The sequence below is a fragment of the Cnephaeus nilssonii genome (assembly GCF_951640355.1).
Source record: "Cnephaeus nilssonii genome assembly, chromosome: 1".
Taxonomy (NCBI): Eukaryota; Metazoa; Chordata; class Mammalia; order Chiroptera; family Vespertilionidae; genus Cnephaeus; species Cnephaeus nilssonii.
Window position 1 is genome coordinate 88483232 of NC_137072.1, and position 15924 is coordinate 88499155.

Sequence of the window (15924 nt, forward strand, 5' to 3'; positions counted from 1 at the left end):
CCCTGTATATATTGTAAATATATATAATATATAAAGTTATATATTTATAAGAAACATACGTTGTCTTTTGTTTTTATTATTATTATTTTTAATCCTTACCCAACAATATGTTTTTACTGATTTTTTGAGAGAGAGAGAGGGAGAGAGAGAGAGAAACATCAATGTGAGAGAGAAACACTGACCGGTTACCTTTGGTATGCACCCCGACCAGGAATTGAACCCGCAACATTTTGGTGTACAAGACAATACTCCAACCAACTGAGCCACCCTGCCAGGGCATGAGTTGTTTTTTAATTGAAACTTTGAATTCTATAATATATGAGCTAACCTTCTTAGGACTTGGGGTGGTGCCTTATAGCTGTCAATTCCGTTTATCCTGGATTTGAACTATTTCTTACTGAAGAGAAAAAAGCTTGGACTCTTCTATCATGAATGCCCTCTCCTCACTTAGGTAGACACGTTTGGGCTAAGTGACCCTACCTTTGGTATTGGAGTTAGGTGGAAAATTGAACTAATGGCAATCAATCGGTTTCTACAGCTTAAGACTCTGTCCCAGGACATAGAAGCTGTGAGTGGGGGTGCTGGGCTCTGGAACAGAAGGATAGGTGACCTTCACCACAGAGGCTGCCCTGCTGTGAGCAAGACTGGGGGGCAGGCTCCAGTTCTGGCAGAGAGACCAGGAAAAAAGCAGAGCGTCATGGATTGAGCTGTCTGCGATGGTTTTCAGGAGGCCTTCTTTTACATGGGCTCCTGGACCAGAGAATCGTCTATTACAGCCTCACGGTAGACCCTGCGGTTGAGTTTATTGAGTAGGTTTCTGACCCTTACGATCTCTGACTTAGACGCCTGCTGAGGGAGAGCCATCATCTGTCCTCCTGAGCCCAGGGGAAAGCAGCACAGTCTGTCATCAACAGCAGAGGCCGGGGCGGCCCCGCACGTGACTCTTCCTGTGGTGTGGGTAGGAAGCCAAAGGAGACACAGGCCTTCGGGAGTTCCGTCCGCCCTGTGCACCGCCCAGGGGGCCCCGGTGCTGGGGAGCCCGTGGGAACACACGGCTGTTGCCGGCTGCTCTGAGCAGCTCCTCCCCTGCGACCCCGGGGAACCATCGCTTTCCCTGCCGGTCAGTCCATCCTCTGAAGGCTGTCTCCCATCCTTCCTGATCCCCCCCAGAATGGAAAAAGACAAAAACAACTCTCCCGAGTGTTGTCGCAGTCTGTTTGCCACCTGCCTCCTCATCTTCCTGTTTAACTGTACCCCCGGCACAAAAACCCGCACACCTTTTCACCGAACGGTAGCTCATGCAAGGAGTTGATCCTATTCGAGTCATACCCCACTCTCACTGTCACACTTCTCATCCCTCCCTCCCTCACCTGGACTCCTCCCCCGCCCCCTCCCGTCCCAGCCTTCCCTTTTCACCTCGAGGAGCTGAGTTCAAGGCTGAGTCCAAGGCGCTGGGTGGCGTGGCAGAAAGTGAGGAGAAGCACAGCCCTTGCAGTGACCGTTCTGTAGATCATGGATGTGGAAGACACGGTGAGTCATCGCTGGCAGCATGTTTCTCAGAAATCTTTCAATATTTCACTAAAACTTGAAGAAGAAAAAAGTTTTACGTAGAAGCATCGCTAGGGCAAGAGGTGAAGTAAAAATAGAAGAATCCACCCAGAATGCGCAGAGATCGCAATCTGTGAGGCAGGAAATAGGAAGGGCACGGTGAACGTGCTGCCTCTTCGTCAGAGTTGTTCCCTTCAGTTTCAGTTAATTTTTATATATTATTTTTCCCAAAGGGATGAAGCGAAGCCCATGGGTGCATTGTTTATAGTGACGCTGTTTTTATATTTTCTGGCCATGCTCTAGTCACCTTTCATGGGTATAATTTTATTGTTTTCAATGCCCCCCCCCAAAAAAAATAAAATAAAAAAGGTTTCCTCTAATAGTCCCTGCAGTGTCTATACCGAGTGGGAGGACAGAACATTCTAGACTGTGTACTCCAAAACCTACAATCTAATCCTGTTTCTGCCACTAAGCAGGTCCCTTCTCCTCTGCTTCCCTGTCCTGGGAGGGCAGTTGGGTTTGATGAGTTTTAAGGTCCCTTTTACCCAAATGTTGTGATTTCTTGAAAGTGCTGTTTGCTGGCGTCGCCCACACAGTTGGGAATGAGAGGCGAGAGGCTGGCGCCGCCCTCAGAGATCTGGATGCAGATTGCGGCACTTTCTCATGTAGGCCATCGGCCGCCATTCACACGCGTCTGAGGTTTCAGAACAGGAAAATAGGTGGGGTTAACCTTGCCCACGAGAAGCATCTTGGCTGAGCTATGATTTCAGCTGAAAGATGTGTTTTTGTGACGGGAGCACGGCCGGCGAGCTGAAGGCTGGTTTGTGTGCTGCGGGCCGAGGTGCAGCCATGATCCTTTCCACCTGTGAGTAAAGATGGCTTTGGCGCTTGGCTTCGGGCTTGTTTTGTTCCGGGCATGTTACTGGTTCTTGAACACCAGAAGGCGTTTTTCTCTAGGGCATAGGGCTGGTGACATTTTGAGGATCGTTTCCCCAGATGGGACGGGGTTTGGTTTGTTGTTTAAATGATCATTGTGGTGATATGATTTTAGGAAATGCTCAACATTGAGAGAATGCAAAAGAAAGCAAAACAAACAACTGTGTCCTTAAATCCTCACGAGAGAAATTCTGTTGGAAAGGTGTCTGTTTTTTAGAATGATGTCTAGTGTCCACAACTTGGCTGAAGGCGAGGAGACCAAGTTCTAGTTCTGGGTGTGCTGCAGCCCGGGTGGGTCACCTGTGGCAACTTCTTTATACCAGGTTCTGTTTTCTCCTTTCTATTGACTTTAGAGAGAGAAAGAGAAAGGGAGGACGGGAGGGAGGGTGGGAGGGAGGGAGGGAGGGAGGGAGGGAGGAGAAAAAAAGAGAGCGATTTGTTGTTTCACATATTTGTGCATTCACTGGCTGATTGTTGTACGTGCCCTGATTAGGGATCGAACCCACAACCATGGCATATTGAGATGACATTCTAACCAACTGAGCTACCTGGCCAAGGCCTGTATCAGGTTCTCATCTGTAAAATGGTGACTCTTTTTTTTTTGCCCAACTTTTAACAAGACATCATAAAGGAACAATAGATAAAAATGACACATCCTTTCTGAACTTAAATTTGAAGTTGCTTTGGAAGACTATTCAGTCCCGTGTGCAATTTTTGGAAATGCTTATTAATTTAGCTCAGAGGGCCTTATCATGCAAATAATTAAAACTACGGAAGAAAAATAGCCTTTGATCTTAATTCTGAATGACGAAGGAACCAAGCTTTTAACCAAGCTCAGTCACATCAGATTAAAGCAAAGGCCAGCTAACAAAATGTTTACATTTCTGATTTTTAAGTGGCAATAGGAGAAAAGTGATTGCAGTTTTAAAATGTTATCTGTTTAAGCCAAATCACCTCATAGGACCCAACACGAGTTGGAAGAACTTGTAAAAACCTAAACCCAGTGATTTCAGTTATACTGACCTGGATATAAGTTATGGTCTTAATCCTCTGGTAGATAAAAAACGCGGCTGCCTGTTACCAGGAATGCAGGCCAAGCAGAGCCAAGCAGAAAGCGCTCAGAGGCAGCAACCTCTCCCGCCTCCCCCAGTGGCAGGACCGAGATGAACAGTGACTTAATAAAAACCTTTTTATTAAAAGCTGTGTGAGCATCTGCTCTTCATTTCTCCTGAGGTCAGAACTAGAGAGAAGGCTGTAAATTACAATAGGAAAGGTTCGGTTATATATAAAATAAATAATGGTTGGGACAAGAACTAGAGGTTGCCCATGGGGTGAAATAAGGGACTGCCTATTGATGGGGATATTTTGAGGATCTCTCTGTCTGGCCTGGAAGGACATGGATTTGATGAACTCTCCCTGTCCCTTCCAACTTCTGATAATTTGATTTGATGGTAAGAATTACCTGTTCTTTCTGCTATAAATTACAACTTGACATGGCTCCTTTATCCTTTTTTTTTCTTCTTCTTTTTTTCTGGGTAAAACCAAATATTTACTGTTGACAAGAGAACAAGCTTCCAAAAGTATTACTGCAAATCAAAAACATGCTTGTGTGTGTCTGCCGGGCCGGAGTCATTTGCCAAATATTTTTGCTGTTTTAAGAACTGTGTACCGTAGAAATCTGGCCTCAGGCTGCTGCAGGGCAGGTCATGCGAGGAGACAATGGTGGAAGGGGAGACACTGATGAGACTGAATAGGAGAGAGCCCGAGAGAGCTATGAACCAGGAGGTCAGGGTTCGCTTCCCAGTCAGGGCACATGCCCGTGTTGCAGGCCTGATCACCATGGTGAGGCGTGCAGGAGGCAGCCCATCAATGATTCTCTCTCATCATTGATGTTTCTGTCTCTCTCCCTCTCTGAAATCAATGGGGGGAAAATATATTAAACAAATGCACGTTTCTGGACTTATCTCCGTAATTTGATCTGTGAGGTGAAGTCGGGACCCCTTCCTCGGAGTGTCTTTCTAGAGCCTCTTTTTTCCACGCCCTCTCTTATTCCTTCCTGTATTTCATCCCCAGACCAGCCCTGCTACGTTAATATCTTCTATTATTACGTCCATCATTAATATGCAGACAGAGGTGGCTGCCCAGGGAGTCCCTGCGACGGCCCCCGGCTGTCTTACGCCCTGTGCAGTCCCTCCCCTGAGGACACACTGGGCCCAGTAGCTGCTCAGGAACAGAATATGGAAAAATGGTGGAGGGTAGCCTCGGCGATGAGGCGGCAGCCTGTGGGGAGCCCCATCGTGGGCAGCCAGGGCGCACGGCCCGCTGACGGCCACGGGAGGGAACTTGGAAGTGAGTCTCACTCGGTCCCGCTAAGCCGGATTCCTGACCCGCAGACATTGTGAGATAGTAAGTGTTTTACTCCTCTAGGTTTGCAGGTATTTGTCTCCAACAATGGATAACTAATTCAGTGGCAAAAGGAGACAGAATCATGGACCCAAAACAAACTTGGCCACTTTACCACCACCCTGACTCCACCGGAGTCAAGTTCTCAGAGACGAGAATTCTCGGTGTTAGTGTGGGCATGAGTATGTGTCTTTCCTTTGTTTGTAAATCATCTCACTGTTACCCTGCACTGCCTATCATGGTAACTGTCATCACTGTAGGCACTGTGTGTCACCATCTGCTTCCGTGCCCTCTGGGGCGTTGGCCTGCAGACTCCCCTGTCCATCCTCAGTGAGGCCCACTGGCCAGCATCGTCTGCCCACTTCCTGCCCGCCGAGGGTCAGGGAGCTCAGCCACGCCCGCAGGCCTTGTGGCCGAGCACTCCTCCGCATCATGAGCCGGCCAGATGTCTAGGGTATGATTTCTGTGAGCGTTTCATAAACTTGCGGCTCAGACAACAGTCTTCTAGGAAATCACTACTCTGAGACCTGGGGGCGGGGAGGACTTGTGTGGAGACGGCTGCTTCCAGCTCACATCCACTGGTTACTGGGAAGAAATCAACATTCCTGCAGAGAGCACACAGGGCTTGAGGGTGCTGGGATGTTAGGTGCTGGCCGTTGCCCTGGCAGAGGCTGTGAACAGATGAGTAGTCTCTGGGAGCCTCTGCTCTTCCGTCCTGCACCCTCTACTCCCAGGAACCCTGTCTCCCCTGGGCCCAGTGCCCCCTCTAGCTTCCCAGCCTTCTAGACTCTCCCCAGCCCTTCCTCACACTCAGCAACCCTTCAGGCCCCAGCCAGACCAAGCATCAGTCTTATCTTCCACCCAAATGTATCCGTTTACTGTCCCATGAGCGAGGTACCTGTTCTCTGTTTGTAAGCAGTGAATCCCTTAATGTAGTCACTCCTCTTCCTTTAAGGTTTCACAGACAAGGATAATGTTAAAATCCAAGTTTGGGCTCTAACAGAGGGTTGTCAACTTATTTTGTCCATAGGTTTAAAAAGATTAACATCTCTGATGCATCATTTCTTAGAAAAATGGACATTTTTTTCTATCAAAAAGAATCACAGGAGTGTTCCTTGAGCATTTCTGTTCAAGGGTGTTCTTTTAATGTCAAAAGGAGGCACACACACAAAACAGGAATGATTTAACGTCTCAAATATATAGAGTGTAGAATCAGAATAAAAGAAAGCTTTCCAAATTGGAAAACATTTTAATAAAAATCTCAGAGTATTTCTCTCTCTCTCTCTCTCTGCCCCTCCCTACCCTTCCATTCTCTCGCTTACTCTTCCCTTCTTCCTTTTGTTTTTCCTTTAATTGGTGTGGGTTCTTTTTTTTTTTTTAATATATTTTTATTGATTCCAGAGAGGAAGGAAGAGGGAGGGAGAGAGAGAGAGAGAGAGAGATAGAAACATCAATGAGAGAGAATCATTGATCGGTTGCCTCCTGCACGCCCCTTACTGGCGATTGAGCCTGCAACCCAGGCCTGTGTCCTTGACCAGAATCGAACCCAGGACCCTTCAGTCTGCAGGCCGACGCTCTGTCCACTGAGCCAAACCGGCCAGGGCTGGTGTGGGTTCTTGGCTCTACATCTGGGAAGCCTCTTCGGATGCCTAATCAGAGGTGGAGATCACCTCCCAGATAACAGGTAAGTCCATTAAAATGTGTCAAAAGGCCCTTAAGACATAGGTCTGAGGGGGGAATGTGTGACATCAGTGAGGAAGTCTGGCCGCTGTGAATGCCTGGGGAAAAAGAAGGCATATCTTGTATGGAACTCAGAGTCTCAGCTCGAATCACCTGGAGCCCTCTCTCCAGAGCCACAGGTGGCCAAGGTTCTCCTGCCCCCAGCCCTCCCGCTGCAGAGGCTGTTGACGCCAGAATTCCTTGCCTTCCAGCCACGACCCGGAGTGTGCGGGCGGGTGGGCGACTAGCCTGGTCTTTGGTCCAGGGCAGCTCTTGAAACGGAGCCAGTTATTCCTGTTTCCAAATAGAAACCACTAGCCAGGTGCCCGGTAGGATGGCCACATTCAGTAGGAATGGATTTCACTTGAACCACTAATTCAAAACGAAACCCTGACATCGGAAATGCCAGGGGATGAACACGAGGTTATGCTGATACAGAAACCTCAAAACATGAGAAACGGAAGGAAAGCCACCAGCCGTGCTTCCCAGGCAGCAGTGGCCCCACAGCCTTTCATCGAACGTTTATTTGGGCGCTGAAAGGTGGCCGGGGAGCTGTGCTGGGAAGGGGCGCTGCTCACACTCGCTCCGCTCCAGTGCCCCCTGGTGGAAACGGGCTCCCAGACAGAGCCCTGGTGCAGCCACCCACTGGTCTGGAGGGGAAAGGAAGGCGAATAGGACCTGCTCGGAGGAAATAAGGGGGCAAGCCTTCCCGGAAAAAGAACACAGACACCTAATCAAATGAGAGGCCCCCCTGCCTAACCCGGGAGAGAGGAGCCGGCTCCAAAAGGTCACAGAGACTCCATTGGCCGCGATGCCCTTTTCCTGACACGCTGGTACCTGATACAGAATTAAAGATATTTGCTGGGGAATAAGAAGCAGATGAAAGGAGCAGCGCAGATGTCAGCCTGGGAGAGGAAGCCCTGGTTCCTTCCTGCGATAATCCTCCACGCTGAATATATCCTCCCCTTGTGCAAATAGTCATTGCCCACCTCCGGGGCATGTTAGTCTCCCGGGCAAAAGCCCTGGCTATGCATGCGTTTCTGCCTAAACTGGGCATTTTCCAAAGGCACAGAAGTGCTCTCTGTCTGCAGGTATTTGGCAAAAACAATTCAAAGAATAGTTCCTGTAATCACAGTGTGCACGTGGAAGTGGCTCTCCATTTATTTCTTCGCCTGGAAAACCCTGTGATGCTGTAAACTGACCATGACCATGACTCTAATAATCATTGTTATCGCCTTGGGAATGAGTCAATCCTTCAATCTGTAAAGATGCCTCGTGTCTTGGAAAGTCCTGCCAAACAAGGGAGAGCCAGGGAGCGGTTTGGCTTTCACCGTTGGCTTTTTTACGTACTCAGCAATTATTTATTGGGCAGCGACTGTGTGCTGGGCAGAAGGGAGGGAACCATCAACAAGGCAGAAGCCGCCTTCCTGCTCACAGCTGCTGCTGATCTTCAGGGGAGAGAGAACAAATGCCTTCTCATAATTAGAGCCGTGGCAGGGTAGGGTAGTACCTCTATCGGAGGGCAATTGTCTTTGCTATTGAATCAGGAAAAACAAATATTTGAAAATTCTAGGATCCAGAAAGCAAAGGTAACTCAGGGCATGTCCTTGGGTTCTATAATCACCCCTCCTGCTGTGTAGTCATGTGTTGTGAGTTCGGTGTACAGCAGAAGGCTTTTTTTTCCTAGTTTCAGATAGCAATTCTGCCTGCTGACTGATACCAGCAGTTTTTTTTTAAAAATATATTTTATTGATTTTTTACAGAGAGGAAGAGAGAGGGATAGAGAGTTAGAAACATCGATGAGAGAGAAACATTGATCAGCTGCCTCTTGCACACCCCCTACTGGGGATGTGCCCGCAACCAAGGTACATGCCCTTGACCAGAATCGAACCTGGGACCCTTGAGTCTGCAGGCCGACGCTCTATCCACTGAGCCAAACCGGTTTCGGCTGATACCAGCAGTTTTGCTTAGAAAGTTTGCTGACCACTGTGCTAGCAGACTGCCTTAAGACTTGAACCGAAGCTCTTCTCTGAGTTTTCAGTCTCCCAGCCCATCCCACTAAATTTTGGACACACCAGCCTTCACAACCCTGTGAGCCAATTCCTTGAAATCAATCTCTTTCTGTTCACTCTAATACAGGTGTCATGTTTAGATGAAAATGCCTTTAAAAGAAACTACAGCACAACATGTTTACTATTACATCATGTATTGTATACCTTATCAAGAATAAGTGTCGAGTCTCTCCAAAGAGCTGTTTTAATGGTGGGAGAGGAAGCCCATTCGAGTCCGGAATGGAAGGGCCATTGGCCCGAGTCAGGGGTAGCGTGTGGGCTCAGAGCAGAGAAGCTGGGGGCTGAGGATTCGCTTTGGCTTACTTGGCCTTGTTGCTGTTTCGTCTCAGAGGGAGAACCACATCAGTTTCTATCGATTTACTTTAAATATATCCTGTGAATATCCCCAAAGCTACAAGGAACCGGGTAAGGAAAAAAGGCTGAAAATTAAATGATCAACTGCTATGTTCTAGGCACTTTGCCTCAGCTATCGTTTTTTCCCCCTACCCTCTACACCTCTCCTACAATATATAGTGATTCTTTTTAGAAATTTTTCAGTATATAGTGATTCTTTATCAGTATACAGTGATTCTTTTTTAAAAATTTTAAATATATTTTATTGATTTTTTACAGAGAGGAAGAGAGAGGGATAGAGAGTTAGAAACATCAATCAGCTGCCTCTTGCACACCCCCTACTGGGGATGTGCCCGCAACCAAGGTACATGCCCTTGACCAGAATCGAACCTGGGACCTTTCAGTCCGCAGGCCGACGCTCAAAAATTTTTAAATGATAGTTGACATACAATACTATGTTAGTTTCAGGTGTACAACCCAGTGATTAGACATTTATTTAACTTTCAAAGTGATCACCCTGATAAATCTAGTACCCACCTGACAACAGATATAGTTATTACAATATAATTGACTGTATTCTCTGTGCTGTAGTTAACATCCCCATGACGATGCTATAACTATGTGTATTTCTAAATCCCTTCACCCTTTTCACCCATCTCTAACCCCCTCTCCCATCTGGCATCCATCAAAATATTCTTGTATCCATGAGTGTGATTCTGTAGAGCTTGTTTGTTTATTTTGTTTTTTAGATTCTACATGTAAATGAAATCATCTGGCATTTGTCTTTCTCTGACTTATTTCAGTTAGCATAATACCCTCTATGTCCACCCATGTTGTTGCAGATGGCAAAATTTCGTTTTTAAAAATGGCTGAATCATATTCAACTGTATATATGCACCACTTCTTCTTTACCCATTCATATATTGGTGGACATTTAAGTTGCTTCCATATCTTAGCTATTGTAAATAATGCTGCAATGGGCCTGGCTGGGTGGCTCGGTTGGTTGGAGTGTTGTCCCACGTACCAAAAGGTTGTGGGTTTGATTCCCAGTCAGGGCACATACCTAGGTTGAAGGTTCAATTCTTGGTCAGGGCACATACAGGAGGCAACCGATGGATGTTTCTCTCTCACAACGATGTTTCTCTCTCTCTGTCTCTCTCTCTCTAACAATCAATAAAAACATGTCCTCAGTGAGGATTAAAAAAAGTCTTTAAAAAAATAATGGTGCAGTGAACATATAGATGTATTTGTCTTTCCGATTTAGTGTTTCGGTTTCTTCAGATAAACACCCAGAAGCGGAGCTGTTGGGCCCTTCTTTGTCCCTTGTAATAGCCTTTGTTTTCAAGTCTGTTCCGTCTGGTATAGGTGTTACAACCTCAGCCTTTTCTTTTCCACTTTCATGAATTATCTTTTTATATCCTGTTACTTTCAGTCTGTGTGTGTCTTTTGATCTGAAGTGGGTCTCTTGTAGACAACATACGTAAGGGTCTTGTTTTTTTATCCGTTCAGTTACTATATACATATGTATATATATTTTTTCATATATCTTTTGATTGGAGCAATTAGTCTATTTGCTTTTAAAGTAATTTAAAAAATATGTTTTTATTATTATTATTATTATTTATTTATTTTTTTTTAGAGAGGGAGAGACGAGTAGAAACATCAATTGGCTGCCTCCTGCATACCCCCTACTGGGGATCGAGCCCACAAACCAGGCATGTGCCCTGGCTGGAAATCGGACTGGCAACCTCTAAGGGCATGGGACAATACTCAACCTTGTTGCTAGATATGTATTTATTACCATTTTATAATTCATATATTGACCTTTTTTGTTGTTGTTGCTTCTTCTTAAAGAAGACCCTATAATATTTCTTGTAATACTGGTTTTGATGAACTCTGGATTTTCTTGTCTGTGAAGCTCTTTAACTGCCCTTTGATTCTAAATGATAGCTTTGCTGGTAGAGTAGTCTTGGCTAGGTCATTGCTTTTCATGAATATTTCGTGCCAATAGCTTATGGCCTGCAAAGTTTCTGTAGAAAAACCACTCTGGACTTGTATGTCTATTTCATTCATCAGGGTAGGGACAGTTTCTGTCATTATTTTTTCAAATACGTAGGTTTTCAATTTCTTGCTCTCTCTCTCCTTCCACACACCATGATGCAAAGGTTGGTATCCCAGAGTCTCCTTACACTATCCTCATGTTTTTGGATTCTTTTTTCTTCTTGCTGTTCTGACTGTTTTCTGTTTCCTTATTGTCAGAGACAGCAGGATTGCTGCTCAGCACTGCTGCTCGCTGAGTCCACGTATTCTTCTGAATTCTTCACGACTACTCCAGGGCTGGTTCTTCCTCGAACCCTGCCCACTGAACTAACTGTTGGGAACTTAGTCCAAGTTCCTCCTTTATCTTCTGCTCACAGAGACACAGGCCAATCCTCGGTGGCGGGAAGATGGAGAGGCCATGAGAAGTGCTGGGTGCATAAGAATGAGTCTTTATTGCAGAACCAGTGGTCACATAGCCATCAGATAAGACAGTTTCTTACAGTAAAATCCATACAGGCAGGCAGCCGGACACTGACTGGTGAATACGTATCTTTCTCACAAAAGCAGCATTAATCTCTGTCCCCACTGTGAGTATCTGAGCAGCCGCATGCTGCCCCAGACTCACCGCCTTACGTTATAGCAGCACCTGAGCTCTCCCTTAGAGCTTCAGCCTCAGTAGCTCCTCTGGCTCAGCAGCTTCTCCTCTCTCCCCTACCCAGCACACTGGCTGGTTAACATGGTGGCTATATCTGAGCTCTCTGCGAGCTCTTAGCCTGACATCGTAGCAGGATCAGCTCTCAGCTCCGTCTGAGCTCTCTAGCCTCTCCTGCACACATAGGAGCTACATTCTGTCTACTGTCTCTGCTTCTCTGAGCTCTCTCTGCCCAGCTGCTCTCCCTCTAGCAGACTTCTTCACATACTCTTGGTCAGTAAACTGTACATTACTCCAGAGGCAAAGAGTGGGCACCAACAGTGATATCAGTCATTTGGGTTACAGAAGGGCACAGTGTACCGTGTATCCTTACCACTTGGTATCTTAGCCTGATTATGATTCCCAGGCTTAGAGTCCTTGGACATCCATGCCAGAATGGCCTTGAACATCCCGGTGTATGAATAACAGGGCCTCTGTGCTCTCACTGGCATGGTTCCCACACTTATATTCCAAATAGCTGATTTGATCCTCTGCTTCACCTACTCTACTGTAAAGTATTCTTCATTTCAGTTAGTGTATTCTTCATTTCGGACTGGTTCTTTTTTTATGGTTTCCATGTCCTTTTTTTATGCTGTTGAAGTTCTCATTAAGATTCTTGAGCATCTTTAGAACCATTGTTTTGGAACTCTGTATCTGATAGTTTGCTTGCCTCAATTTCATTGAGTTCTTTTTCTGGAGATTTCTCCTGTTCTTTAATTTGGAGCCTGTTTATTTATCTCCTCATTTTGGTGCTTCCCTGTGTTTGTGTCTATGTATTTGGTAGAGCTGCTACATCTCCTGGTCTTGGTAGGGTGGCCTAATGTAGCAGGTGTCTTGTAGGGACCAGTGGCACAGCCTCCGCCATTACTTGAGCTGGGAACACCAGGTGTGCCTCCCATGTGGGCTATGTGCACCTCCTGTTGTAGTCGAGCCTTGATTGCTATTGGCACGTCACTGGGAGGGACTGACCTCCAGGCTGATTGCCTTCGAGGCCTGGCTGCAACTACTGGGGATGAGCTGCTGTGCATGGGCCGACCCCACACTAGCAGGACTTGCTTCAGTGGGGCTTTGGTGCCCACTGTATTCGCCCTTTGAGAATGTTACTCGCGGGGGGTGGTTGGGTTGTAATCTGGCATGGTTTGAAGCTGTCCATTAGGTGCACAGCTCTGGGGCCTTCCAGGAGGTGCAGGCCAAGGTCCTCCGCTGCCTGTGCCCTGCCCATAGCCACCTGGCATGAGCTACAGTGATCTGCAGATGGTGCTACTCGTGCTAGGCTAGGAAGTGCCCAAGAGAGGCCAAGCTGCAAACTGAGGCTGGCTGCTGCTAGTGCCAGCCCTTCAGCCACTTAGCAAGAAGTGTGGAGTACACAGAGACCAGATGCTACTTGTTTGAAATATTTTAGCAAAATCTGAAGCATGGGCTAAGAGAGGATATTTGTATGGAAAAGCCACTGGAAACGGCTTGGGTGGGCCCAGGAGTTGGGTAGGGTGGGGTCTCAGGGAATCACCAGGTTGGGGTAAACAGTCTTAGGGAAAAGAGATCAGTGCCCCTGACTAAATAGTCAGGTATTGCATGTTTTAAAAATTCTTGCAGTTCACTGGTGGAAAATTGCTGCCTTAGATAGTCAAATAAAAAAAAAAAATGACAACAGCCAACACAACAGTAGTCATAGGTATTCATGCCCTGTCTTGAACCATAAATATATAGGTCATATAATAGAGTTTTACAGTTTCTTATTGGTCATATCACATAAGAAGGTTGCATCTGATTGGTTAATTCTTGGTACTAGAAATCCTATATACAAGTATAGGTACCTGATTTTTTAAAAAAATCACTTTGGAACAAAAAGGGTAGGTAATTATTATTATTATTATTATTATTATGATGATGATGTTATAAATCAGTCAAAGTTATACCTTTTTTTTGTCAGATCGGCAATATATATTTTTTTTTGGCATGCCACAGAATTTTAGTAATTAGATTATGTGTGCCGTGAAGTGAAAAAGGTTGAAAATCAGTGCCACATGCTGTCCTAATATAGAAAAAAAAATTGAACACCAGAGAGGTTTTAGCCATTTTATTTAGCATCTCATAGTTTAATGCTTGGTTTTGAATACGCTTTTTTCTTTCTTTTTAATATACCTGGAAGAAAAGATTAGACTTGTGGCCTGTACAAGTGCTCGCTAAAGCTCCGGAAGCTCCGTGTTCTTCAATTTTGCTGTTCCACGTAGTGGGACAGCTGACCACAAAAGACCGTGGTAAGCCTAGCTTTCTCTGCAGCCAGCATCGAGCTGTGAGCTCTCATGTGGTGAATGAGGTACTGAGAAGTGGAGCCTTACTTAATAGTTATTTATTGAGTTTTGCTATGTATGAGGCACCGACGCTGGATGCTGTAAAGAACACGAAAATGTATAAGATGCAGTCCCTGAAATTGGAGAGCTTACAGTCTAGATCAGTGGTTCTCAATTAGGGGTGATTTTGCCCCCAGGGGACATTTGACAATTCCTGGAAACATTTTGGTGGTCACAGCTAGGAGGAGGGGAGGGTGGGTGCTAGTGGGGTGTGGAGGTGTTAGTGCTGGCATGTAAGTACATAGAGGTCAGTGATGCTGCTCAACAACCTGCAATACACAGAACAGCCCCCACAACAAAGAATAATTCAACTTAAAATGTCAATAGTGGTTTGAGAAACCCTGTGAGAAAATGAAACCCACACAAAGAAATTTTAATGACTATCTAATTAAGGGCCACAGGGTAGAGTAGAACACATGTTCTTTGGGAGCCAAAGGAAGATGAGTTGGGAGTGGATTGCAATGGCTTTTTCCCCCCTTTTTTTCAGGCCAGAGGGAGGCAAGGTGTCTGTGAGAATAGAGCCAGTGGGAGAAGCGGGTGCAGCAGGAACTGGGGAACACTAAGAGTCAAAGTGGGACTGGCCATATGATGGAAGGCCTTTAGCACAGGGAAGGTCAAGTCTTGATGCCATGTGTGATTAAGAGCCTTTTTCGATGCTGAAGATATAGAGCAGTTGGCTGAGACAGATTTTTAGGGAAACGAGTATATAGAATGGATCGGAGGAGAGAGGGCTCAGAGGCAGGGGATTTGGACAGTTCATTCAGGAACTGAGCAAACACTGGTTGCACAGAGGTTAAGAGAAGACTGTGGGATCAGCCTGCCTGGAATCCAGTCCTGCTCTCCACTTACAAGCCCTTGACTCTCAGGAAGGAAGATTCTCTTTGTGGTTCAAATTCAGCATTGTGAAGTGCCATCTACTTCACATTGTGAGGATTAAATGAATTAATGCAGAAATACAGGCGTGAGCTGAATAGGGCTTGGGCTGGGTAGGTAGCAGGAGAGACAAGAAGTAAAATGCCAATTTGAACAGAATAATGGCAGATTGAATGTTAAGGATGGGGCTCAGAAAGAATTCAAGATTTCTATGATAGACTCATACATACACAGACATGGCAAATTGGGAAGGGAAACTGACAGAATAGTTTTCTTATTGGGACTAGCGAGGGAGATGATAATTTTGGTTGGGCAAAAGGTAAGACAGTGGTTGAAATAAAGAAATAAGCCTTTTGCACCTATTACTAAACAATCATGTATATGTAAAAACATACTAATGCTAAAATAGGCACCTATCTAGCCCATAATCTTACCTGATTTTCTGGAGAATTTCCTTCTTTGCAATCTAGAAATTTTAGTTTTTGAAATATTTCAAGCATATGGAAAAATAAAGAGAGTAATGTAACATGCCAGTGATTATCCAAGGAGTAAAGTGACCATTATCAAGACTCTTTGGCTTGGATGACAATATAGATCCTCCTCAACTCATGATGGTTTTATATCCTGATATTGAAAGTGGAAAATGTCATAAGTTGAAAATGCATTTAAAACACCTGACCTACCGAACATTATAGCTTAGACCAGCCTACCTTATATGCGCTCAGAACACAAGATTCAGAAAACGCTGGCAATATCGGTTGTGTGATCATGTGGCTGACTGGGGGCTGTGGCTTGCTTCAGCTGCCCAACATCACAAAAGAGTCTTGCACCACATATCACTATCCTGGGAAAAGATCAAAATTCAAAGCATGGTTTCTACTGAATGCATATCGCTTTTGCACCATTATCACCCATCTTGAAAAATTTATTAAAGTTGAACTATTGTAAGTTGGATTCA

The 15924-nt window shown here is 45.5% G+C and overlaps 1 protein-coding gene across 1 annotated transcript in view; it reads left to right on the forward strand.

Annotated features, from left to right (window-relative positions):
* Nucleotides 1-2325: 2325 nt before the first annotated feature.
* The window catches only part of TXK (TXK tyrosine kinase), a gene marked incomplete at its 5' end in the record, with an annotated part of 58779 nt that continues 45180 nt past the window's right edge, over nucleotides 2326-15924 (forward strand). The window contains one exon of the mRNA XM_079773975.1: nucleotides 2326-2413. Within this exon, the coding sequence (XP_079630101.1) occupies nucleotides 2326-2413 (88 nt within the window). The remainder of the gene's footprint in view (nucleotides 2414-15924) is intronic.